The sequence below is a fragment of the Gasterosteus aculeatus genome, chromosome X (genome assembly GCF_964276395.1).
Source record: "Gasterosteus aculeatus chromosome X, fGasAcu3.hap1.1, whole genome shotgun sequence".
In the NCBI taxonomy this organism is placed as follows: Eukaryota; Metazoa; Chordata; class Actinopteri; order Perciformes; family Gasterosteidae; genus Gasterosteus; species Gasterosteus aculeatus.
The window spans coordinates 12,238,148-12,264,161 of record NC_135698.1 but is presented as its reverse complement, the minus strand read 5'-3'; the positions used below and the strand labels follow the sequence as shown (position 1 = coordinate 12,264,161).

At 48.0% G+C, this 26,014-nt stretch overlaps 1 protein-coding gene and 1 long non-coding RNA gene across 2 annotated transcripts in view; one reads left to right on the top strand and one right to left on the bottom strand.

Moving 5' to 3' along the window:
- Positions 1-3,694: 3,694 nt before the first annotated feature.
- Positions 3,695-4,560, bottom strand: LOC144383740 (uncharacterized). The gene is made up of 2 exons (XR_013451152.1): positions 4,451-4,560; positions 3,695-4,295 (listed from the first exon to the last, which is right to left on the bottom strand). It is a non-coding gene; the product is annotated as an uncharacterized LOC144383740 (long non-coding RNA).
- The window catches only part of LOC120808958 (N-acetyl-beta-glucosaminyl-glycoprotein 4-beta-N-acetylgalactosaminyltransferase 1), a 93,037-nt gene continuing 71,315 nt past the window's right edge, over positions 4,293-26,014 (top strand). Inside the window, exon 1 of the mRNA XM_078082759.1 lies at positions 4,293-5,736. Coding sequence (XP_077938885.1) covers positions 5,595-5,736 — 142 coding nt within the window. The 5' untranslated portion in view covers positions 4,293-5,594. The remainder of the gene's footprint in view (positions 5,737-26,014) is intronic.

Here is a 26,014-nt window from a genome sequence, read left to right as displayed (position 1 = left end):
AGCGAGAGACAAAGAGAGCCCCGTCGACATCACTTCCCTCTAATCCTCTTTGTTCTACACCTGGCTGCCGTGCTGGCGATGAATAAATGACCTAGATTTCTCCTCTAGCGCATTCATACTCACAGCACAAAACATAATGAATCAGTTGGTGGAAATATATATATATATATTTTATCGTCTGACAGCGCTCGAACTGAGATGGAGGACCAGCACGGATATTTTAAAAACATGATTGAGAAAAAAGTGTGATTTCTTTCTATTTTTTCCTTTCCTTTTGAGGATATCAGAACAAACCCGTCACAAACCACATTGTAACATGGTTACAGCCAACACGACGCCGGCAGCCGAGCTATATATACTTTTGCTGTGTTGTTTTATGTTCACCTATTCAGATGGGAGTGCAGCCCACTGAGTAATTCCCTCCGGCAATGCACAAAAACACCAACACAAACACCAATATTCCAATGGCTGAGGATCGGTGCGGACTATAGGGAGAGTTTTTGAGATCTTTGGTCAAGAGTTGTGGTTCATCCTGAGGAAACGCTGCAGAACGCGGTTTAACGTGGCAGCAGCTGACGTTAAACGCTCCGTCACAACTACACATCTCTGCAGGGATCACATTTTCAGATCCGTCTCACCGCGTTTGGAGGAAACCACTGCAGAGGAGCGCATGTGTGTCTGTCATTGGCATGTGCGGGTGTGTGCATGCGTGTGTGTGCATGTGTGTGTGTGTGATGCTGGGCGAAAGGCAAAATGTAGAAATCTGTCTACTACTCAGGACAACCGTACCAGGAATATTCTCATTAAGCTAAAATTAGAAGACACGTGTCCCCCCCCCCTCAAGTATAATGCCAAGTCCCCTGATTCCCCCTTCACGTTCCCTCTCCCAATCGCCTGTTCCCCTCCTCGCTCATCTCTTAACATGGATGAATGCTATTTCCCATGCAGGAAATCCCAAAGGGCACAGGAAAGCAGGAAAGGAAATGCCACTTCCCACCTGCTTGGGAGGAAGGAGGGGCGGGCACAGGATGGGGGGGCAGTCAGAGCCGATCCGTCGGGATGCGGGAGGCAAAAGCTCCTAATCCCTGCGACATTCCAGAGCTCTCGTCGAAGCCTGTGAACTGCTTGCTGTGCTGCAGGAGGAGGCTGAGGGGGACGGACAGACATCGGGGCAGAGATAGACAAAAGCGGACAATTAAGTGCGTGTTGCATTAGTTAAAGGATGGGAATTTCTAAAAAGCTGCAAATGTTGGATTAGATGATTTGCTTATTAAAGAGAGGGAAGCCTCTACTCCGGGCCCGGTTTCTTCTCTCTCGCTCGTCTGCACCACATCCTCTCTGTTAAAAATGCAAACATCCCCGGCCTGAGACGATGCTCGCTGCATACTGAGTCCCTTACGGTGCCCCCCCCCCCCCCTCGCCTGTGGTCTACGGCAACGTAAATTTAGATGCCACACTTGTGACGGCTGTCATGGGCAGCTGGGCAATTCAGCCCTCCCCCGTTGCGCTTGGACTCTGTGATAACCGCTGAGCAGCAGCTCCCTGTCAGTCCACACCTTGGACACCCTCTCTGTTCATACGCTCCCACTGCACAGCCAACCTCCTCCTGGATTCATCCAAGCGTGGACATCCCTTGAGCGTGGTACCTAGCAGGTGCCACATGTTCCTGCAGGCCTGAGGGGGAGAGAGAGAGAGAGAGAGAGAGAGAGAGAGAGAGGAGGCAGACGGAGAAAATAGCACAGGTTCATTTTATATAACTTGCAAAAAAGAATGCAAATGTTTCAGAGAATATAAAACCTTTAATAAATAAATCTAGACTTTTTGTCGAGCTTTCATGTGGGTTAAACGCGGCGCACGTCCCTCGGTGTCCTTTGGACGCCCGCCTGTCCTTGGATGAAACAGAAATAACAGTAGGAGCAGAAAGAAAAATCAGGTGTCCTGAGTCCTGTTTTCTTCAGTCTAACAATAACAAGTGGGATAAAACGTAAGAGTGCCCTTGATAATGTCCTAAGAATAAAGTACATGAAACTATTTTTTTTCCCCAGACTTTGGATGACTTTCACATCAGGGCATGTGATGAAATAGCTTCAGTTGTCCCTGCAACAGCCGCAGCGAGGTGAATGCCTCAAAGTTTTTGTTTCATCGCAGCGGATGCTTGGCTGAGGTGATTCGCTAAGGACTCATTTCAATAAGACCCAGACGAATACCTAAGCATTTAAATTACACCCCGTGTTTGCACTGAAGATTATATTATTAATCCACAAAGACAGAGGATTACGGTTTGTGGTCCGACTGATTCAGAATGCACAGCTGGGAGAAAAAAAACTAAATTGAGGTCACATTATTAAAGTCCAGGGTTTGTGCCCGCTGTCCTTTATCTAGATTTGTCACAGCATCAATAGCTTATCAGAGCTACAGCTGGATGATTGGACTTGTACTTACTGAGGATAAACCACATGTGTGATGCATGTTGTCCTATTGAGAATGATCACTGTTGTGTGTTTGGTTCTGCTTTGGTTCATTTTGAGAATTAAAACACACACACGCAAACTTTGCGCAAAGGTATTTTCACTTAATCTGCCTGATGAGACATATAAAGGCTGTGCTTAATCCTTTGTTAAATGCGATGTCAATGGGTCCATTTACAGCCTCATCAGTGTCTCATTTCAACAGTGTGTTCCAAATACTTGTCGCTCTAGTATTTTTTAATGTTAAGTAATCAACATTCTAAAACCCTGTCATACTACAACAATTACAGAAATCGAACAGTGTCAGACGTTATTCAAGCTGCAACTTCAGATAAAAAACTTCAGATTATTTGTTAGGTTAAATTTAACAAAGGTAAAGTAAAAAGTTTTTTATAACGTCATTGTTTCACCACTCTCCATATAGGGTTTGGATTTTTCCAGTAAGCAGCGTCATCATCTATTTTGTGCATTGCATCATGGGAGAATACCCCCATAGTACAAATCAACAGTGCAGTTTAATGTACACTCTTGTGTATACATTGTTTGAGTATACTTAGATTTTTTTATTTGTTCAATGTGAGCACATTAAAAACCAAGAATGTTTTATTGGTTCTATTTTATTTTTGATAGAACTGCTATTCGAGGAGTTTGAGGATCCCCACACAGCATTAATGTGAGCACAGGATTTAAATAGCTAAATTCAGTTGAATGCTAATATTTTGGGTCGTGCCAGGGTCTTTAAATAAAAACTCTTTAGCAGGCGATTGAATATGATTAACAGATCAAATGATTATGAATAAATGGAATTTGGGGAGTTGGTGAGTTATAAAGGCAAATACAATTGCTCTTTTCATACTTTTATTTCATCTCATTAGACTGAATCAACTTTCCTCCAGTGATGAAGTCAAGACTGATCTAAAGTCTAAGTCATTGCTCTTGTATCGTAGACCAGAAGGTGGCAGTCAAGCACACAAACACACGGACACACACACGATGCACAACTTGCTGTGCAATGAGCTGCAAAGTGAATCTAAGGAATGATATTTCAGCCACATTGAATTGAGAAAAAAATCAAGAATATATGTTGTCAACTTCCCTTTGAATATCGGACCGGAGGTGATTTCTTTCTTAATACATCAGATATTTACTAATACCCCTCAAACCAGTTGATTTTCCCGGTGTGATGTATACAGCTGCTATAAAGAATGATTATTCATGCCAGTCAATTATTTTACATGTAACTGTTTATATGAAAATACTGACAAAAAAAATGTATTTTTGTGCACAGAAGGTATCTGGAGCAATGATCTAAATTGTCTCCATTACCTGAAAAACGGACCCGTTAAATCATTGTTGATCAGATGAGCATTAGATGCAGAAGAGGGCGGCGGGGAAGACAATGGGAAAGCTTAACAAGTTTCAGGATTCGCGTCCATCTATTGGATGACAGATAACAATCGCGCCGAGGAACGGTGAGGCCGGGCGTCTCCGTCCCACCCCTCTGCACCCGTTGCGGGCTTGTGATTGGACACCGCTCTTGCCATTCCCCGTACGTTCACCCAGGTTAGGTTGCTCTGCACCGTCCGAGATGCTCAGCTGATGGGCGTACCGGAGCCGTGCGGCGACAGGAGACACCGCGTTCACGCGTTTCCGTCGTGGCAAAACAACAACAACAACAAAAAAGAAACCATGTTATTTTCTGGTTACATCACCGCCGGCTGCTGGTCCGCGCGCGACCCTCTTCCCGGAGCTCAGCTGGCTCTCCTCCCGCTCCTCCTCCTCCTCGCGCACGGCGACAAGCGGGTCGGACGATGCTCTTGCTGCGTTCTAAAGGGGAAAAAAAACACGAAAGAATAACAACACAAAGCAGTGCGTCGCCGCCGCTTAATCCGCGCGTAATTGTCTGATCCGGATGAGGGTATATTCGCTTTTCCCCGCACGCACTTTTTTCGGGTGGTGGACGAAAATTGGGTGAAACGCACCTGCCGCGATCGGGAGCACACGGACGCCTGTTTCCCTGCCTGCACCCGCCAATCCACGTCCACGACGGAGCTCTTCTTCGCCGTGGAGCGCTCGCAGTTCTTAAGTGTTTACTCCTCGTTGGGGGGGGGGGGGGGGGGCGGCGGCTTCGATCCAGCGCGAGTGTTGTGGGGGATCACAGCTGATCGCCCCTCCTCTCTCCCGGGACTTGAATAAAAAAAAAAACGCGCTCCATTTGACTCCTCCACACTGGATCGCGAAAGCCGGAGTCTCAGTTCCAGCTGTGCGTTCAACGCCGCTGGACGGAGCGCGAGCGGGCTGTGACATTTGTGTTTTTCGGGTGGGTTGCCACCTTCACCTTTCCCCCCGGCCAGGCTCCCTCCACGCGCTCGCCATATTTAACCGAAGGCCGTATTAATTGTATTTGTTGTCATTGGCGAAGCGCAGAAAGAGAACCCCGTCTTTGTGCAAGGAAGGTTTTTTTTTTCATCTCTGCAAAATGCTCCGTCCGATCGCCTCTCCGCGTGGGAACTAAATATTCTTCTTTGCTCTTTTTTTGTTAGTACTTTGCGCGGGGGGATGATCCTTGATAAAATAATCAGCGTCGCGGTGTCAGCAAATGCCTGAGCTACAGAGGGATTTGTGCAGATTATCGCCGGACTGCTATTTTGTTGCCTCGGTCGCGCTCTTTAACTGAATGTGAGCGGCTTTTGCTCTGCAGCCTTTCCCCCCTGCAGAGCCCCGGCCGCCCGGAACCTCCGGCGGGGACGCCTGTTTAACCAGCCACGCTATTCATAGGGGAAGGGAGGAAGAGGGAGGAGGGGAAGCGAACCGTGTTTTTTTTTTTTGCATTCGCGAGCAATGACAGCCACAGAGGTGTGTGGACCCAGATCTGAGGACACGCCGAGTCGGGCGCATCTGTCCCCACGTGGATCCGACGGGTACGAGACGCGCTCCGACCGGGCTGAGGCTCCGCTGTTTCCTCGCAGGCTTCCCGGGATTCCGCCGCTGTGACCCGGGAGACTAACGAAGCGCCACAGCAGCGACCCGCTTGAACCGCTTGTTCCCCTCCCTGTCCCCGTCCCCGTCCCACCGGACCCGTTTCCACTCTGTACCGGGCGGCTACCGGAGGATGTGTGAGCCAGGATGCTGCGCTTCCCCGTGAAGAAGATCCGGAAGCAGTTCAAGCTCTTGCTGCTGCTGGTGCTGCTCACCTCCGCCGTGTGGTTCACCTACCTGCACATCAACCAGGGCAAGAACATCAAACTCCACTTCAACTACGGGAAAGGTAGGCTGTGTATCCATCTGACCCCCCCTCACATTTAACAGCCCCTAATGAAAACTGTGCCTGACGCCCCGGAGGTGATGCCATAAACTAGTGCAGCACCACTACAAAGTGCGCTGAGCTCCTGCATGAATGTTATAAGAACGGGACAGTTGACAATGATGCTTCCCGGCACAATAAGGCCACCGTAAACACACTAGTTACAGGTCTAAGGAACAAAACTCACCATGAGGTCACTACACACGCTCCAAGTCCCTTTTTATCAACACTGTTGGGTGCTTCGATTTCTAACAAACGTGCCCCCTGAAACAACAACAACAACAACAACAACTGCTGACTTCTCGTTGACCCCTTTTCGGGTGCAGCGTGATGGGAGGACCAGAGAGGAGGCAACGTGTGTCATGAATTAACAATGGTTTGCCTCTCCGGGGCTAAGCAGAGAGCCCCGCGGCGTCGGGTCGGGTCGGGAGGCCAGACCCCCGCCTTCAACATTAATAGTCAAAGGGGCTGTTCGCCGAGGTGGCTCCGGGGGTCACAGGCGTGCCAGTCAGGGGAAGGCCGCTCCCCACCTGCTGCTGCGACAGCTCCTGTTACCAAGGCTTGATGAAGGCGGTACCGGCGGATAGTGCAGAGAACAGCTATTTAATGAAAGAAATGCTCGAACGCGGTGCCGGGGTGAAGTGACTTGCCATCGTGTACTACGGATTCGTCATGGGGCGGCGGTGTGCACTTATCTCCTGCAGCTGTTGGCGTAAAGTGATACCCAATGATTATGATGTCCTTGAAGAGTGGACACACACACACACGCAGAGGATGCACTGACACACAGGGAGCATTTATATTGTCTTTGATCTCAGCCGTGGGCTTTAACTCAATTTAGTTTTCTGATGATTCCTGAATCTGACATAATAACAATAATAATTCTTGCAGATAGTAAAGTTGAGCAGAGATAATCGAGATCTGACTCGTCTGTATACAGGTGCTCTAAATATTGCGTCACACACGTACAGACACTGATGTCCACGTGATGAACAGTCACTCTGTCGTCTCACACAAGTACATGTATTGCACCGTGCATCCTCTAGCTTCCGTGACTTTTGCCGTCGCCGCGGTGCCGTTTGCGTGCTGATATTTCTACAACGTGTGTTTTCCTGCATTCAAACGTCCCTCTAAGAGTCGGCTCCTCTGCTGCGGCCGTCCGTCGGAGAAGGAAGCTGTCGTGCTGTACTTTGCTGGTCTGTGCGTCTAATTGACTGTCCTCCGTTTAGCAGGCGTGTGAGCAGGTCAACTCACTTAACCTCTTATGAATAACACGTCCCCTCTCGCGCCAAAGGTTTCTAAGTGAGATGTTGCCATTGCTGAAGATGGGGCTCCATGAAGTGTGTAAATATTCATATCAGGCTGGCTGTATTCTCTCCACACACACACACACACACACTAACACACACAGATCTTTCATTCTGAACACTGAGTTGGGGAAGGTAATTATGCCAATTCAGGTTTTCAGGTTTCGTCTTTGTTCTCCTTTTATTATAATATGAAACAATAATTTGTCAAGTTCTGCCGGTCCCTATCCTGGAGGAAATTGAATTAATCGGAGCCAATTCCTCTCCCCATCACACGTATCAGACAGATTGCTGAGAGTAGTTCATCCACTGGTTTAATGTCTTCTTGGCAAACGACCATCATATTTATGAGAAAGACAAACGTCCGGTTTGAAGTAGCCCAGTGCGGCTGCATCCGTCTACTCGTGAATGATGACAAGTGCACAGCTGAGCAGATGATTTTATACAAAGTGGGTCGACACACAAACGCGGCAAACAAACGCTCCCTGGTAAGGAATTCAAGGGAATCTCACGGAAAACGCATTTTTTGAAACCTTTGCAATGGATTTTTGGGCAATGCTCTGCAACTCGCTTCGTCTTCTCCTCTGGTTGAGCCATCGCTACCTTTTTTTTTGTGTGTACGGACCTCCTTGTGTGTATCGCGGTAGAGACGTAAAGGAGATGAAAAAAAGTGTGGCATGGAAAATCTCTGGGTGAACTCTGCGGACCGGCTGGCCAGAATCCGGGCGCAGCAGTCAAAGGGAGCATTCTTGGCGGATGTTGATTCCTTCAATAGGAGGGTCGTTTCTACCCGGCTGGTGACATTTACAGCCTGAGGTTTAAAGAGTTTTTGCTTGAGTCAAGTGCGACCCAACCAGTGTTTTACCGATTGCATAATGGAAACTCGATGCTCTACACACTTCATTTCGTTGATGCACACGTCATTAGTCAAAAGTAATATTTGAACGGGACATTCAAAAGAATACGATAACGGCACGATGAGCAATGCCAATTGGACCGTTGGGAATGTGCGAGTGTTTCTTTTAAACATTCGTTTATCTTTTCTTTAAAGCCAAGGTAGCTGTTGTTGCTTTGATGTGTGGAGCCACAAAGGTGTAATTAAATAGTTTTTCAGATTGCACACTGGCCAGACAAGCCTTATTTAATCCGAATTTCAATGAGGAAGTGTGTTGGCAGGGAGTGCTGCGGTGCATATTAGATGAGTGCCACATTTATGCGGCCACCCAGTCGTACAACAGCTCCCCTGTTTTCCAGCATCAACAGGTCCGAGGAGGAGGAGGAGGAGGAGGAATGCCGGTTGGCTGCTGCATACAGGCCCCCATTGATCAACTATGATTACACATGAGGAGCCGCACGCACATGCATACACTTAATCACTCCCACACAAACACACAAATATGTTTCCTATATTTTTGTAAAACGGCACATAAAACGCATCCACTCCAAATCATCACCTCTCAGAAGGGACGAGGAGGAAGTCAGCGGAGGAAGTCCCCGGGGCCTCGACAGATTGGCTGCCTGGTTGCCCATGGAGACGGCATATGGCAGAGGAGCGTGCTGGGCCGGTGGGATGTTTTCAAGCTTATTTTATCAAGGCCGATGGATTCGCCGATTGTGAGGAAGCTTGACTGCGTTGAGACTAAAAATAAAGCACTCAACGCGTGGACGCAGCTTCACTGTATGTTACGAGTGCCTCTGGAGGGGGAAGGTAAAAGTCACTCACGGAGCCGCACGCGCGCGTTCAGATCGAAACACTCGGATGTAGTTGCGGTATCCAGTTTTATTCGGCTGGTTGTATTTGCACAGCGACGCCCTCAGGCTGGCCGGCTGTCATGGTAACGGGGCCCTCGGATGTCATTTACCCTAATTTTAGCTCCTTTGGTTCTCACCGTCGGTCGGCCTCACCTCAACTCAACCAACTCGATATTTGTGTGTGTTTGTGTGCTTTATCACGTACACAGCACCTTTTTTCAATATCTACTTTTAATTTATTCATGCAACATTTGAATATCATGAATTACCTTTTGGTGTTTTTAAATAATGCAGCTGCTCGGCGCCCACTTGCCCCTTCGATGGAACAGAACAGTTGTTAATGGGGGAGAGAATAAAAAAAGAACATGAAATACTTAAATAAGCTGCTTTGCTTGCTTAGTAAAAATAAATTTCCCAGGTGGTTGCGTTCTACAGCTCCGGTGTGTTTCTGACGGCTGAGTTCATCAGCTTTTACACGGAACCTAGCGTGGGTGCAGCTTGCAAGTCTGCAGCAATAAAGTGGTTTGGGATCACATCTGCACCCAGCTGGGTGGCGGAGCTTCCATATCTTACAAGGGCCCATCATTCCTAAATACAAGTATCAGCAGGAGACATTCTGAGGTGAGTTATAAAACTAGCTTGACTAATGTGGTAATTTATATTCCTTCGATCCCTACTGTTTGTCTTAACAGCAATACTTCTCATCTAGAAACCTGGATTTTTCTTTTTTTTCATGTATTAACCTGAAAACTGGCATATTAAGTACAATCCAATCATTTCTGATTCGAACACTCGAGAAAAGACACTATATTATATATGTGAATAGGTCCGGTCACTTAAACTGTATGTCCTGCAAAGGGCTGGTTCATAACGGCATGCGGCCCATTGTTAGCTGGTGTCGGTGGAGCTGTGATGGGTGACTGTCAGATCCTCAACCGTGAATCCGCCCTACAGTCCAGCCGACCAACCCGGTAAATCTCTCCCCCTCTGTGTAATACCGCAGCTCGGATGAATGACGTTCCCATGACATCTCAAACGGCCTCTTCCCCAGTGCGCCTACAGACCCGCGTGGTGGAGCAGGAGTCTAACAGGAGGCCATGTTACCTCACGATCCATCTCATCTGCAAATGCGGTCGCTGACTCTTTATTGTCTGCACTGTCATCTTTGTGCAACTCGGTGAGTTCGTACGCTCGTGTGATCTGCTCCCTCGACGAAGCATGTTTTGATTTCTCGATAAAGCAAATGCGCACACGGTGCAGCCGGGTGGCATGCATCCAAAATCTTATTCACGCGTCCGCTGTGCATTCCACAAACCCCGGTAAGTGCCGGTAACATTTACAAATGTGGATGCAAGACTGTGAGAGGGAGGGAGTTTTTTTTAGTTGGCGAGGTAAGCAAAAGCGCTGGAGAAACACAAGTCCACAGTGTGTTAACCTTGAGGTTAATGAAATTTGTGTTGGCCTTGCCTAACAAGCCACCATCAAGGTACCAGCTCTGCCCCATGCAGATGAGAGTGCTGGCTCACTGCCACGGCTTTGCTGCAGGAGATTTTTGTGTAAAAGCGAGCAAATTGTGTTTGTGTGATGTAGCTTTTTTTTTTTTTTTTCTTCTTCTTCTTCCGAGTGCGTTATTGCACGCGCCTGTGAGCGCGCACCTCCCCAATCCCGCTGCCGTCTGCACTTTAGCCCCGGTGTTTAGCCGAGCAGAAGAGGGAGCAGCTGAATGATGGCACTGTCTGCCCGCTGGCTGGCGCGGCGATGGTGGGAGGGACGGGCCTTTGGGGGAAACGGGGCAGAAGAAGGACACCCTTCTCACGCAACAGGTGGGATGCGCAGCAGGGTGCATCATGGGAACCGGCCCCACGCGGCGTACAATCAGCGTTATCTGCTTGTACCTGGAAACTGGTTTACACATTGGAAAGCTATTCTGGATCCAATTCATACAAGGGGGGGGGGGTTTCTAATAATGCAGTATTCCCGCTGTCAAACAAGAATTCCTTCAGACCAAAGTCTCCGTGGAGAGATCAAAAAGCCAGAACCATTTACAACCATTTACTAGGACACTGCAGAGTCAGAAAGCATGTGGGTTTGAAGGAACAACACACCATCAAGAGAAGAGGGAGAAAGAACGACGGAGAAGGATGTCGCGTGGGAGTATCGACTGCAGACGATCATGATCCCTGTCGTGATGGGATTTGTCAGTTCCCTTCGCCGGGGATCGGTTCCGCTCTTTTACACCCCCCCCCCCCCCACCTCTGCGGGAGGGATTTTCTTTCACGGGGTTTCTATGCAGCTGCATCAGCTCTGGTGTTGCCTTTCTGAAAGTGATCCACACCTCACAGGATTTCAATCAATCATCAAAGAGTGTGTGTGTGTGTGTGTGTGTGTGTGTGTGTGTGTGTGTGTGTGTGTGTGTGTGTGTGTGTGTGTGTCTGCCCGCCCCGCTGCTCAGAATGAGCGGTCTGTGGCGGTGGTTAATGGAAAAGGTCACCCGTCCTCAAGGCTGCGCCGGCTGGCGACAAAGACGCAGGGTGAAGGATCAGAGGGCCGACGGGTAAACCGCCGTGACAGATGAGACGGGGACGTTGATGTTGCATTTTCTTTCCCGTTCCCTCTTTTATCCTTATTTTCAATTATCACCTATGAATATTTCCACATTTGAAGACCCACATCTGGAGGCGTCTGCAAATCGTCTCCATTTCTGACAGAGCTCGCCAGGTAAAGTTGAGCTGTGAGTGAGAAGGTTGTTGTACTTTGTATGTTTTTGTAGCCAGATACAAACACAAAGTGGTGGCTCCATTGCACTACATGGTGTATTCCCTTCTCGACTTCTTTTATTTTATGGTATTATGGCAGGTTTAAACCCCCCCCCCCCCCGGTCCTGCATTGTAACTCCTCTCGTTCCATCTCACCTACATCCAAGTCGTCTCTCGGTGTATCTTATTGTGCTGCATGAAGCGTAGGCGTGTCGGAGGAGGCCGGAGAGGACGAGGCCTGCACTCTGTCATCCTTTAGTGTTTTTTTGTCCTCTACTCCGCCGGCTTGATGACCGTCTGAGCGTGTGTCAAAACACTGTTCCCCATTTTATTGGGGCCAGTCATGATGTAAAGATAATTCGCAAAGAGGGAAGTTTCCAGTTTCCTCTAGAGCTGTGTTTGTGTAACTGTGCATACTTGCTTTGGGCGGACTCCTGCCGGTGCGCACTGAATTTCTCCATGATTCACTTTAATTAAATAACCCCGTTTTAGTATTCACCATGTCATACTCAAGTTCTTGTTTAGCGCTCTTATATTATCAATCAAACTGCTACAGCTCAATGTTTTAATCAGTGAAAGTGCTTATCGAGTTTTATTTTAAGAGTTGTTACTATGAAGCAATGTGTTCACTCACAGGATGTTTTCAAGGGAACAAAGCAAGTGGATGATTATTGCAAATGTTGTTTGCATAGTGCAGATTTAGATTCTGCATCATATGATGGATTGATCCATTAAAAAAAGTAGAAACCGCCTAGTTGTGCTCATAACGTTACACCAAACGCACTCTCTTTGTGTGGCTCGGTGAGCAGTTCCCACCTAGCTACTCTGTTGTGACACGGCGGCCCGGACAGGACGTTTCCTAATGGCTCGTCTTTAGGAGAAGCCATTACACATTACACATGTTACCAAACCCTAACCCGGCCACTTCCTCTACGCTGCTCCATTTCACTGCTGCTGGGTTGCTCTTCGTTGTTTTATTCGGCCTCCTTTTCCCCTCCGTAAAATAACATCCTGTAGTTTTTTTTCATAGAGATTCATCTTCCGCCCCAAAGCCAAAACAGTATTCAACTCTATTATTTCTGTGTCGAACGTGCCCCCCCCCCCCCCCGCTGGTGTGTTTCATTGCCGTGGAGGACAGGAGCAACTGGGATTGACCTGCTGGCTGCGCTCGTTCCAGCACTGACTCCGTTTGCAAAACAGCCGTGTCCTTGTGGAGCGGGATTTTGAATGTTCTGCATCTAAAGTGGGTTTCAGCAAGTGGGCAAATAGAACTGTTCAAATACGTTTTGGCAATGTGACGATTATTTAGGATGGTGAGATCCTGGTTTCCAACGTCCTCTTAAATAAAACAATGGAGAGAGAGATGTAGCCAGCTAGATGCTGATTGGACAGATCGATTCACGTGACTGTTCCCCGGGTTACGGGTTGTAAACGACGCAATGTGATAATGGCGGTGCGGCGGATGAGGTGTGGCGGATATTTCTCTAGCCTACATTTTGTGTATGACGAGGCCATCCATTAATGGCCTCGTCATCTAATGTCAGCTGCTCTGCGCATGTTGCATATTTTGACTGAAGGTCTTTACATGGACCGCAGCATTCCTCATTAGCTGTCACTTCTTTTGAAATTAAATTTTGCAGCTCCATTTGCGATAACGGGTCTCCACTGTCGCTATCTCAAAGCCTCTCTGCTGTTTTTTTTTTCAATTAGATCAAATCCAGCCCAATGACTGAGACGACAAAGCGCGCCCGTGTAGCTCTTTTAATTTAGAGATTTCAAATGTTGAAAAATAAATCGGCCATTATGTCAACCGTTAATTCTGCTTGCCAAATTAATGTTGTACAAACTTTGTCACAAACGCGTTCATTGGGCTTATTTCTTTGTCAAAGGTATTGCTGACTGTACAGTTTTTCCCTTTGGGTTCAGAATGTCAACATCTCTTTAAAAAGTCACTGACGGCTGCTGAACAATAGTCTTTTTCAAAACCTGATTTTCAGTTTTGCAGCTCCACCTGTGTGTGTGTGTGTGTGTGTGTGTGTGTGTGTGTAAAGGTAAATGTTACTTTTTTGTTTACAACGTGGTTTCCAACTAAAGACACTTAAAAAGCCAAAGCTAGTGATGGAGAACGTGATGGTGTTGTTCGGCCCTCCTGCAAACAAGGTCAGTGCGTCGTGATCAATGAGAGTAGACCTTGTGTTGCCCCCCCACCCTCCCCCTCACCCGCCTCACACTCATTTTTGCTTACAATTGTAGAGAAGCTGATTATATTGCCAACTCCTGCTAATCTGCTTTCAGCCCACACTTTGTAAGACAAAGTGCACCCTGGCACAGACGCACACAGGCGCTGGACGCATAGAGGAGTCATTTGTTTTCCTCTGAGTGCCCTTAATGCTCGCCGGTGCAATCAACTTAAAAAAAGTCTTTTGATGTTGAAGCCTTTTTTGTTGTGCCGCTACAAATGGAGTTGTCACAGGCTGAAGGAAAGTGGATTCAGTTTATCCCCCACGATCACGCTGAGAGCCGCTCATTCAGTGTGCAGGTGAAGGCCCCACTCAGGTGGGTTTAAACAACGGGTGCTTGAAGTAGAAATGTTTACCGAAGCCGTGTTCACCTGAATGCATAGCAAGCATCACGGTGTGTCAACGCCTCCCTTAAGTGTCTCAGCTTTTTCTCTCTCTTGTTTGAATGCGCTCACACTGCACAGATGGCCTCTACAGAAAGGTTATGTGTGATTTAACGGTTGATTACTGTACTTCTGTGTGAGGAGTAAGGAAAAGGGCAAATTGATCGCAATGAGCAGAATAATTACCACAATACTGTTCTAACGTTGGATTTAAATTGCAGGTAGCTGGCAAGGTCCTAATTGAGATTGGATAATAGGTAGATATTCACTTTCTCTCATCAGTGAGCTAAGAGTCGAATGTTCCGTGACAAGAATATGTTTCCAAACCTTTTAGCGTTGTCCTGTGTCATCTCAGCCTGATGACGGGACTAATGCCCCACTAAATTACGCAGTAGCTGAATCTGTTAAGTGCATCCAACAACACTCTGCACACAATACCTATCCGTCGTTTATCAAGAGAACCCTGGAAGGAACTGTTCTTCGACTGAAGAGTTGGCATAGAGTACCTGTTTGAAAAGGCCGTCATAAAGTTCAAGGAGTAAAAAAGCTTGAGCAAAGGAGTCTGTTGCAATGTGTGCATTCATATGCAAACATTAACAACTGGGGGGGGGGGGCAATAGTCACACACCAACATATTTACTTGCATACAGACGGACGGAGACTCCTTGCTTTAAAGTTTGATTGCAACACAAACACGAGTTAAGGTCATTTTACGTCTCTGCCATCCGTCCGTCAATTCAGCGTGCAAAGACAGGCAGCTGTCTCTCAGTTCCCTTCCCCCCCCCCCCCGGCATTACCAGCACCACTACCCATCCTTGCAGTGTGTGTGATGTGTCTGTAGAATGTAGCACCTGGGTCTCGCTGCAGACTCCTGTCTGCCCGGGTCAGATGTCTGCTGGTACTCACACACACACACATGTGCCCTCCGTTCCATCCGTTCCCCTCGTTCAAGCACTCTTTGCTCATTCATATGCTTCAAGGGATTCCTATTTTGCTGCCTGGATTCTATTCCTTCCGGTGCTGTGGGAGTCCGCACCTGTGGGGTTCATGCATATATAAACGTACACACACACACACACACACGTCGGTGCGCTGAATTTGCTTTCGTGCCTCCCATTTTAAGCGGTGGGGAAGCTCACTCTGGAAGCGTTTGTGTTTGCCCCCCTCCCCGAGTTCCAGCTGCAATGAAAATGGATGCAGGAGCTGCGGAGGAGACAAATGGAGGTAAGAGAATATCATCAGACTCCAGCTGCCACCGGGGATTCATAAAAAAAAGCTAAATGTGCACTGTGCATATAAAAAAATAAACTCATGGACCTGTAAAGCCACTTCTTGCAGAATGTATATTACTTATCACAGAGAACAAAATAGTTTGGCTGCCACTGAAGGACCTTTTATATCACTGCGTATGTATAACCGCTGTTCGACACAGGTGGTGCCACGTGCGCACATCAGCGCAGGAAACCTCAAACCTGCTGAACACAAAAGAAAAGATTTGCTGGACTTAGTCTCCTTAAATCAAGTGGTGTGTGCATTTTGTGTGTGTGTGTGTGAAGGTGTTGCTGTGTGCTCAAACATTACATCAAGGACAGTGAAACTACCTGAGGCCGATTACCTGCTTCCCACCGCCACATTTTCCTGTTGACTCGCCCAGCTAGTGAGTCACATAACGCTATGGAAGTACAGACAGACACACAAAAACACATGCGCGCATTTTCCTGCATGATTTTCTTCGCGATGCTGGAGAGTTTAACCAGATATCTGTTAAAGAGCCTTCAAGCGACAAACAGGAGTGGATCCACGGTAGCCGTATTTGTTCTGACCTTTGTGATTTCTCTCATGGCCATCTGAGAGGTAAGGCGTCAGGGCGTGTGTGTAGTCCGCTCAAGAAATCAGGTAATTGGACTGCTGCGTGTGCACGCGGGCACGCGTGTTGCTGTTTATGGGGCTGTTTTTGCGAGCCCGTGTTCTCTTTGTCCCCGGTGCACATCAAAGGCACAGAGAACTTCAGTGACGACAACAATGCGAGCGGCAAAGATGAGGAGGGCTGTTCTCTAATTACAAATTTTTACTACCAATTAACCAGTGTGCAGCAAGCTGCTCACACACAAAAATAGCCACCCGGACACGGCGTACCCGTGTTCCCTTTTTATAGTGTGCAATGCGTTTTGGACCACATTATTACCAAAAAGAAAAAGGTCAAGCATGAGATGGAACACCTCGTCTTTCAATGTAAATATCCCCGTTCTTCGTTCAGTTGTTTCTTTTAACGGCCTTGGGCGCGCTCTGCCCGGCAACTGTTGCTAAGGACCCATCCTCCTGTTTGTGTGAAATCTTTAATTCTTTACCGCTCCATCAAGCACTCAATTAATATATTTTACCAGCATGTCAATTCACTAGCTGTCCTCTTAGGCTTTTCCAAAATCGTATATTCTCCTCTGCCGATATTCTCTGGAGCATCAGACAGACAATATGGGGCTCAGTGAATTGCCAACCTCATAATCCAATTTCATAATTCACAATTCCCCCTTCCTACGCGCTTGCCAAGCCCCGAGCAGCAGAGGCACAGAGGGATGTGCGCACTGATGTGTGGACTGTCAGTGGGTATGAGCTGAAGGGTTGGAGGGCTTGAGCAGCAGGCGGCCTGGATGTCAGATAAAATGCAGGTTTAAAAACTATTTCCTCTCTTCCTGCGACGTTTTGGCATCCGCCAAAGTGTCCTATCTCCACTTCTCAGTGACTGCTTTTACGTCTCCTGGACGTCAAAAGGTGTTTCAACCTGTTTTCCGTTGGCACGGACGGGTCTCTATAAATTATTTTTCCATCCGCCACATTGATTCACCGGAGATGTTGTTCAAACCTCTACAGACATTTGATTACTTTTAAAAGTCGGCCTGACTATCGCTAGAATTTTCCCATGACATGTTTTGGCATCCATTCGCTGGATGCAGAAGCGTGATATTGAAGCGCACAAAGAGCGAGTGCTCTGATTTCCCCTTGCTGTCACCCCACCGCGTCACGGCCGGAGGAGAGAGACCGATGATGTAACCTTGGAGCGCTGGCAGAGCGATGAGACAACCGCTGTGCTCTCATCGCTTTCTTTTTCTAGCCGTGCTTTTCTTTCTCATTGACGATGGGTCGTTATATTTCGTATTTGAGGAAAAGTCATAACCGCCGCTTGGGCTTCAGTAAATGCAAATATTGTTGAGAGCGAGTCAAACATCGCAAAGAGCGCGTTAATGGTTTAATTCTCTGACTGCCGTGTCTTGTTGTTATAATCGTGCTTCACTGTTGGCAAAAGCTCACCAGTCAATACATCTGAAACGAGGCCAGTCGCAGCATGCGTTTATTAGCACACTGGCTCATTGACTGGGATGCCGCGCGGGACCATGGTGATAAATTGAACAGCTGATGTTTCATATGGAGTCTGATGCAGGTTAACGATCCAGCGGGAACAAAGCGATGGCCGAAGCGGAGAGCGTTTCTTCGTTAGACGTTTTCTAAATGACATTTTCCATTTATAAGTCCAGCTCTTAATGCATTCATTGCATTAAATTGTAATTGTGCTGCTGGCTCGCTCTCAAGAGTGACATCACCAGCTGTTAATGCAAGGTGGACATCACAAAGTAAAGTCCTGAAGAAATTCTCGCACTAGAGCAGCTTCGGCGAGAAGTCTGGGATTCTGCTGCTACGCGCGTTTGTCAAGTTGAATTAGTACCGGCCCGGCATGAGGGGAAGGAGCGAGCTGTCCGTGGGTCACACCCGACGTGCCACCGCTTCTCTCCTGCTATTGGGGAATCAATGACGACTGGTGGTCGTCTGCAAATCGATTGGCTTTGAACTCACACGAACAGCAATGACATCCTCCCCCCCCCCCCCCCCCCCCACCAGGGTCACGCCCGCCCCATGGAGTGAAACACGTGATCTTTTAGGAGGTCGATCTCTTTTTCTTGAGAATTGTTAGATTAATTCACGCTGAGATGCTCACAGTCCCCCGTGACATTACAGTAAACCGTCGCCCAATTATTCAGCGTCCGCCTTACGGTTCACTGCAGGTGAGCGGGCGGCGCCAAGCTAATTACTTGTCCCCGGGCCCGGGACGGCGGCGAGGCAGGGAACGAGCTCTGTGTCTGCGTCTGTGATCTTGAAGGAAAGCAAATCCGGAGACGTCCTTGACTCCTCACTCCTTGACAGTCTCAGGGACAATCCTTAAGTATAAACCGGTGGGACCAAGACACAAAAACACCGATAATATAATTTATAATAGGTGCCGAGGTCGAAGTCTGGACTTGAGTACTCAGGGGCTCCGTTTCTCTTTTCCTCTCGGCCTTTATCACATCTGCTGCTTCACTGTAGGCAACGCGAGCTGATAACGGAGAACCCCCCCCCCCCCCCCCCAAAAGCCATCTCTTCTTATTCACCTTCAACAAGCCGAGCCCAAACCTGAAGTTTGTTTTGGAAGTAGTCTCCCCACTACGATGCGTTCGGGGTGTTTTGTAGCGCGGCGGCTCTCAGTAGACACCCCGGTGCTTTAAAGGTCGCTATTTTTCGCTGTCCAATGGAGACGTTCTCCTTCGTTTAACTTTCTTTTGTCTGGTGAATACACAGCTGTAACAAAAAAAAAATTGTGTTCTTCTGGCAATTTACATTAGTCAGAATCTTTTTCTGTTGAACAAAGCAAACTCATAAATCATTGGAGATGCATTTTGAGCTTAAAGCGTTTCTTCTTCAATTGAACAGCAGAAAAAGAATTCTAATGAGCGGGTGCTCGAACTTTCTTTTGACTCCACAACGCCTGCGTGTCCGAAACCATGAAGATAATCATGACTACATAAGCGTTGGCGCACTTGTATTTCAATTTTGCCGACACAAACACGGCGGCGACCCTTGTGCATTACCACGTCAGTTTTTTGGGAGATTGCCCTCGCTTTTTTGCGATTTCAACATGGTGTGAGCGGCGTCGTGAGAGTTGGAGCAGGATTAGAGCTAACCTCTTCCCGAGGCCCCCCGCTTGTGTTAAAATACAAACACGGGTCCCCCCCAAGAGTGTCTGGCTGCCAGCCAGCCGTGTCCTACATGCTGTCTGCTCCTTTGCCTCATTTAAAATAAGCATCCATACGTGTTTCAGCATGTGCTTACGTGTGTGACCTTGAGGGATTGTTGTCTTTCCATCCACACGTGTCTCTCTGGTATAAGTTACGCACGGTGATTACGTTTGAGGTCTGCCGCCTGTGCGAAGCGCCGCCTTGTCTAATTGTGCCTAAATGCAACATAAACAGTGAGCTGAGCTGGTCTCCCTGTGGTCCCAGCGCGGAGTCGCACGAAGAGACGAGCAAAGCTGTCCAAAGCTTTTTCGAAATGGATCCGATTTGATCCTGGATTTCACTACGCCGGCTCCTCTTTCTCTCGCTTTCCTCTTTTTTGGTTTCCTGTCTAATCAACCGGCCAGTTGTTTGTCCTTTCAGCTCGCCGTGAAACTGGAGGGAATCAACGGATCTCGGCAATCATCGCTTCAATGTAATTGGCCGCCTCAGCCAGTAATCATGCCGTGGAGCACTCTCACACAATAATAATAGCGCATCTCCTCTCTCCCTGATTCTCAAAGGGCATTTCAATAAGATATTACCTCCCCACGTCCCCCCAGCCCGCTCACCTCTCTAATGTTGGTACGGTGAGGGAAAGTGGTAAGGTGGGAGTTTCACCAGAGGGTCAGTCGTGCATGAACAGAAAATAACAGTGAAAAATCGCTTTCCTCCTAAACGTCTTTATTTTAGACCCAGCGTTACCCATGCGCCCTCATCATCTGTGTGTGTCAGTTTGTTCGCATCCGTCTCGGTAAGTATGATCAGCAGCGCTCTCCATCTCGTGACGGGTTGACCCGCCTTATGGTGTCAAGCGCTGGCATGGTCAGGGGTGCAGAGCAGGTTCTCCATTCATCCAGAGCAGGGAGCCTTCGACAGTATCGGCCGTTAGACCGCGTGATGGATGCTCCGCACAGCGGGAACAGACGGGCGGAGGCCGCCAAAAGATGGGGATTGTTGGGTGGCTGAGTTTTTCTATATGTATTCTAGATTTACAGCAGGAATCCTTTCATCCACAGGGTAGATTTTATAATAATATATGGCTCTGTGTTTTAGCACGCGGCGGAGAATTCATTCTTCTCAACTTGAGCTTGCAAAACGGAACGTATCGGTAGCTAAACGGCATTAATCAAATTTTAATTTACGTTTGCTCTTTGGTCCGAAGCGACACCAAAGTCTGACTGGGGATATTTAGCAAACCCTTTGCCTTCCATGCTTGTCTTACTCGTTCCTACAGTATCATTGTTGTGTCTTCATTGTTGCGTGCATGCGCTCGCCATGTTGTTTGTCCCCCCCCTCCCCCATTTGCACGGATGATTACAAACCGAGTGCCTTATGCCTTGAGACGCTGCAGTGAGTACGATTTCACCCCTTCTCTCCCCCATCTGGGATATCGTACGGACTTCGCTTTGCTGCTAGCGAGCTTTTGGTGTTACTCATGTCCCCTGACACAGCCCCCCCCCCCCCCCCCAGTCATCTGGTAATGTGTTGCGGGTAACATTCACCCCTCATCCTCTCCGATGTTGCCTCGTGACCCTGAAAACACGCAGAAGTGTGAGCGCTGCTGGGCTCCTTGTCCCGAGCAGCGAGCGCCACGTGCGTTTCTGCCGATCCGTAATGCGTCATCGCTGCTTGTTTTCGTTTCCTTTGACCCCTCCGCTCAGCCGTAAGTAGTTTTTTTTTTTTTCCCGCTCCGGGTGTTGCGTCCCTTTCCTTCGGCGTCCCACGTGTTTCTCTCTCACCGCTTCGTGATTGCCTTCTCCATCAAAACCTCTTTTCTCTTTGCAACAAAGTCTGGTGTTTTTCATCCTGCTCCTAAAGAAATATAAAAAAAAGTTGAGGAAAATTACCCCTGTTGCTGTTCTCCATCCCTCTCCATTTTTTAAATTTTTTTCTACCACTCTACCTCCTTTCCCTTTCTCCTCATCTACCCCTCTTTTCATCCCTCCTCTCGGCCCCAAATCCCCAAACTCTCGCCTTTTCGCCGTTGCCGTGTTGGACCGGGCTTATCTTTGCTCGGGCAAACATCCTCTCCTTCTCTTCTCCATCCAGTCCTCTCTCTCCCCCCTCCTCCCCCACGGCTGTCCTTCTCACCTCTCCCTGCTCTCATCCTTTCTCCTCTTCGTTCCAATTTCCTCTGCTCGAATGAGATGTTGTGTACAGAAGAGAGTGTGTACCTTCCTTATCACCAGCTCCGGTCCGGGTATTAGGCGGGGGAAATGGGCCTGTAATGAAACTGAGAGTAGTGCTGTGCAAACACACACCAGTCACGTTTGTTGGTGTTTTGTGTGTGTGTGTGCGCGCATACGTTCTGGCGAGTGGCTGATTAAGGGTCGCCCTCTTTCTCATCTCGTTGCTCTTCCCACTGTCCTCGCTTCTCTCGTCTTGTCTCGCTCCTTCAGCCTCTTCCCACTTCTCCTGTCCGTTACCTTTTTTAATCTCTCTTCACGCCTCCCACCCTCTGTCTCTCGGGTCGTCAGTCTTCCCCTTGTGTTATTTACGGTTCCTTTCTCTTCAGTGTATCTTTGTCAATTTCAATTGTGCACATGTTATTTGGGGTGAAGACGTGTCCTGTGTGCATACCGCGCGTGTGCTTGTAGCTTGTCTTTCTGTCCCCAGCATCCTTTTCCACCCACGCAGGAGCCTCCTGCACTGTGCTCCGTGTCCTCTTAGCTCCCCTGGTCCTCATGCATTGTACATGAGTTGAGCGACAGCAGTAGAAGCCCTCGTGCTTCCCTGCTGAGGTTTGCCATGACAGTCGTGTGTGCTCATGTCATGTCTGCAGAACTTGTCTCAGAGAGCGCACGCTCCCCCCGAGCCGACTCTGGCAGAATCGTTGTGCGCTGTTGTGGTTGTTGTTGTCCTTTTTTTTAAATCTTTCTACGACGCGCTCACAACCGAAGAGACTTTGTTCATGCTCCTCTTTGCACGCGCCGATCACCCTCCAAGAGGGGGCTTGTAATAGGAAGATAGCTTAAGTGGGTAGCGTTGAGCTCTAATGACGAGAGTGAGTGATGAGTAGTCGTACTTCCAAGACCATGATACCCAAGACTTGATGCCACTGCAATTAGAAATGTGGCCAAGTTGTATTCAACTTAAAATATTTTTTCTATTTCAAACAACATATTCTAAAGGAAAAACAAATCATTATTAATATTCATACTGTGATATAAGAGGTCATCATATCCATTATATTTTTGGTGTACATCAGTTGTCAGGACTGCAGCATAAACGAAATTCCAGGCAATATTTATCCTCACAACTGGATATGATTGATTGATGGTCAATATGGTACATTGACTGGCTCAGAGGAAGTAGGGTTTGCAAAAACTGGGGCAGCCAAAAACAGCGATCGAAGGAGAGCGGATGGAGAGCTTCTGTAAGGTCAATACGAGCTCACAACTCGGGGGAGATTGTTGCTTTGGCTTTTTACGGTCGACATGTACACACCGACAGCGGCGTAGTATGGCGAGGGCTGCTGAGAGTGACGGATTGGAACATGCTTCGCTGCCTCTGGCTCGTGCTCGGGGCAGCGCGGTCGCCCAAGGTGGTGGTTTTCAAAATTAAATTCTCCTGCAAGGCGAATCGCCGGCTGCCTCGGGAGACGCCTGCAGGAGTCTGTCAGAGGCTGGTCCACCACGAGGACGGTGTTTTGGTTTGTCACAGGCGCGCCGAACGCTAGCTGTCCACTAACGTTGCCTTTGTAGGTTAAACGGAGGGAGTGAGTGCTGTGTAAAGTCTGTGTTTACCGCGTTTGCTATCAGATGCACATCTCTCGTCCCACTTGGTCACGAACGGCTGCATGATGTCTACAGTTCAGGGACGGGTCGGACTCTTAACACGCTGTCCGTCACAGACGAATACACCGTACCTCCTCCTCCAAAATATGGTAATATAAAGGTTTAAATATCACGAGAGCTCATGCATCATGTCATGTACACTTTGTATACACAAAGTCCGTATCCTTTTAAGATATTTTATCCAACACAAGTTTTTGTGTGTGTGTGTGTGTGTGTGATCTTTATTAATTAATGATATGTGAAAAGAAAAAAGCGTATTGCATGGCTGAAAATACTGCAATAGGAAAAGGTACATGCGGTTGAATAGAAATAACCTAACCGGAGCATGAAGGAGTATGTGATGGTGTTTGCTCAGTCCGTGTCCCTTCAGACCCGTTGAATACTATTCTTAACCAACCTGAGAGTCCTCTGGAGCTCCCCAAAGTCCACTTGTAGCAGTCAGTGGAATTCACCTAACTACATGTTGGCTTCCCTCCATTTACACCAGTCTGGAAACTCTACACGGACATTATTGCTTCATTAAAAGAGTAACTTCTGAACGGAGTTCATTTTGTATTTATCTGCACACACATGTATTCATTTGTATGCACCTTTGTTGAGGCAGCAGGACAGCAGTGTAACCTCTAGTGTTGTGTAAAAGAAATGAGTAATTTTCACTAACAAACTGAGCACAAATGCTTGACATGAAGATCTCCTAATAGATATAAAGTGTTAACAATAATAGAAAGTGGAAAATTGAAAAATAATCCAATACAAAGAAAATTAAACCATTTTTTATTTTATTTCAGTTCTGAGGAGCCCCTTGATTTGACATTACTGCTTTGTGTGAGTTGGTATCCAGCCAATTATTTTTCTTTGGAAGGTCGGGATGTTGCCGGGCAGCGGGACCAAAGAGCCTGAGATATGCCGACACCATACTCGGGACCTTGCTCTCCAAATCCGTGTAAAATCGCACGGATTGAGGCCCGGTCTGTGCCTCCAACACTGAGCCAGCTGGAAATCTGTTTAATTAAGCACATTAAGATATTTTTTTTTGCACCCGCTACTCACCCTAGTAACAACATCTCCCTCGACAATCCCTTCAAGATGGCAGCGGAACTTTCTGCTGTCTAGTTTTCACTCACATGCAACTTGCAGCGGATTTATTTCCTTTTAGCTTTTTGGATTCACAGCACACTACTGTCAATATGACAGACAAGACTTGTGCAAAGGATTCCTTGTTGTTACTTCGCTGCAATCTCCTCCAACAAGGAATGTCCTTGAAGATGGACCTCTGAGATTGCAAGCCTAAGAAGTAAGGAATTCATTAGAAACTTTAGGCCCGTGCGATAATTTAACATAACTGAGCGGTTGATGTGTCCTTCTCTCGCCTTCCCTTTTTCCATTCCAACCCGTCGTCAGAGATGTCGATCAACGGCGTCTGTTGCCCGGCCTTCATATATCCGCAGCGTGACCGGCCTTTGCTGCCACCAGAGGATACGAAAAGGAACAACCATGAATAATTTACCGCAAGCAGGAATAAATAAGTGGGTAAACAGACACAAGAAACAAAACGCAAACAATCGCGGCAGCTCGTGTGAATTCATTGCCGGATGGCGTCACGTGTCCTCCTCTCACTCTGCTCTCTGTGACTGATTCGGGGGGGGCAGCAGGTCGTGAGGATTTATTTTCCTCGCTGGATAAGCGAGTGAACTGATGGCGGGTCGGCTGCCGCGGGAGCCAAATTGTATCACACTTTCATGTATTCCTTTGTTCCACTGTTATGTAATTTTGTTTGCTGAGCTAAATGGTAGCAGACGCACTGATGTTCTGTCTCGTACTCTCCACCACAGCGGCACGATTTTGGAAATAGCATCTCGCACCTCAAAAGTACTGCTGTAATTGGAACGCTCATTACAGAGACGCTGATGAGGCGGTTTCTCTCTTTCGGGACCCAGAAAAATACATTCTTGTGTAATGAGGTTCTTGTGCGTTATCATTTAGCTGAAGCACTTTGAAACATTCGCGTGGTGGAGATTCCTCTAAAGTGAATGTATCCGCGTTGTCCTTATCACCAGTTACCAGCAGATGATGTGCTGAGGGCAGAGGAGGGGAGGGGGGGGGGGGGGGGGGGGGGAATGGCAGAGTTGACAGAGTGGCCCCATTCGAGATTGTCAGCGGGGTCCGGGAGTGGCGACGCCAAACCCCCCCCCCACCCCCGCTGAGACGGATCGAGGCCCCGGCTCGTACGCGTTGCCCGATCATAAATAGCCAGGGCCCCCAGTGCAGGGTGGAGGTGGTTTGTCATCAGGCTCCCCGACGAGAAAGGGATTTATCACTGTACAGTGATAAGACAAGGCTATTATTGTTCCTGCCCCCCCCCACCATAACTTCTTCTTTTTCTTCTGAAATTCCCTCTGCACCTTTTGTTCCCCCACCTCCCTCCCCTTCATCTGCCCTCCTTTCCCTCCTCCTGTCTTCTTTTACCTTGTATTCCCCCCCCCCCCCCCATACACATCCTCCTCCATCTCTCTTTGTCTCAGCACACGGGCGATGTTATCAGGAAAGCGATGACTCCTCGGGGCGATCCGAATCGGGTTCTCTGCAGAAGATAATGACCACGCCGGGGTTCTACACGGAAGCAATATTCATGCATTAATCGCTGCTGCCGCATCAGATGGCTTCAGAGAGTGATTTGAGACAGAGAGGGAGAGGAGGAGGAGGAGGAGGAGGAGGGAGGAAGGGAAAGAAGAAGAAGATTAAAGGTGTACAGGGCAAGCGAGGCGGTAACGACCGAGGCGGTGAGAGGAGAAAGGGAAATGGAGGAGCGTGTTTTTGGAGGGGCACAAAAAGGCAGCGCTGGTAAACCGAGTCGGGTTATTCCGGGGTCAGTGTTGTCTCTGGTGTTCTGCACTTTCTAAACTACAAATTTGTCTTTCACTGA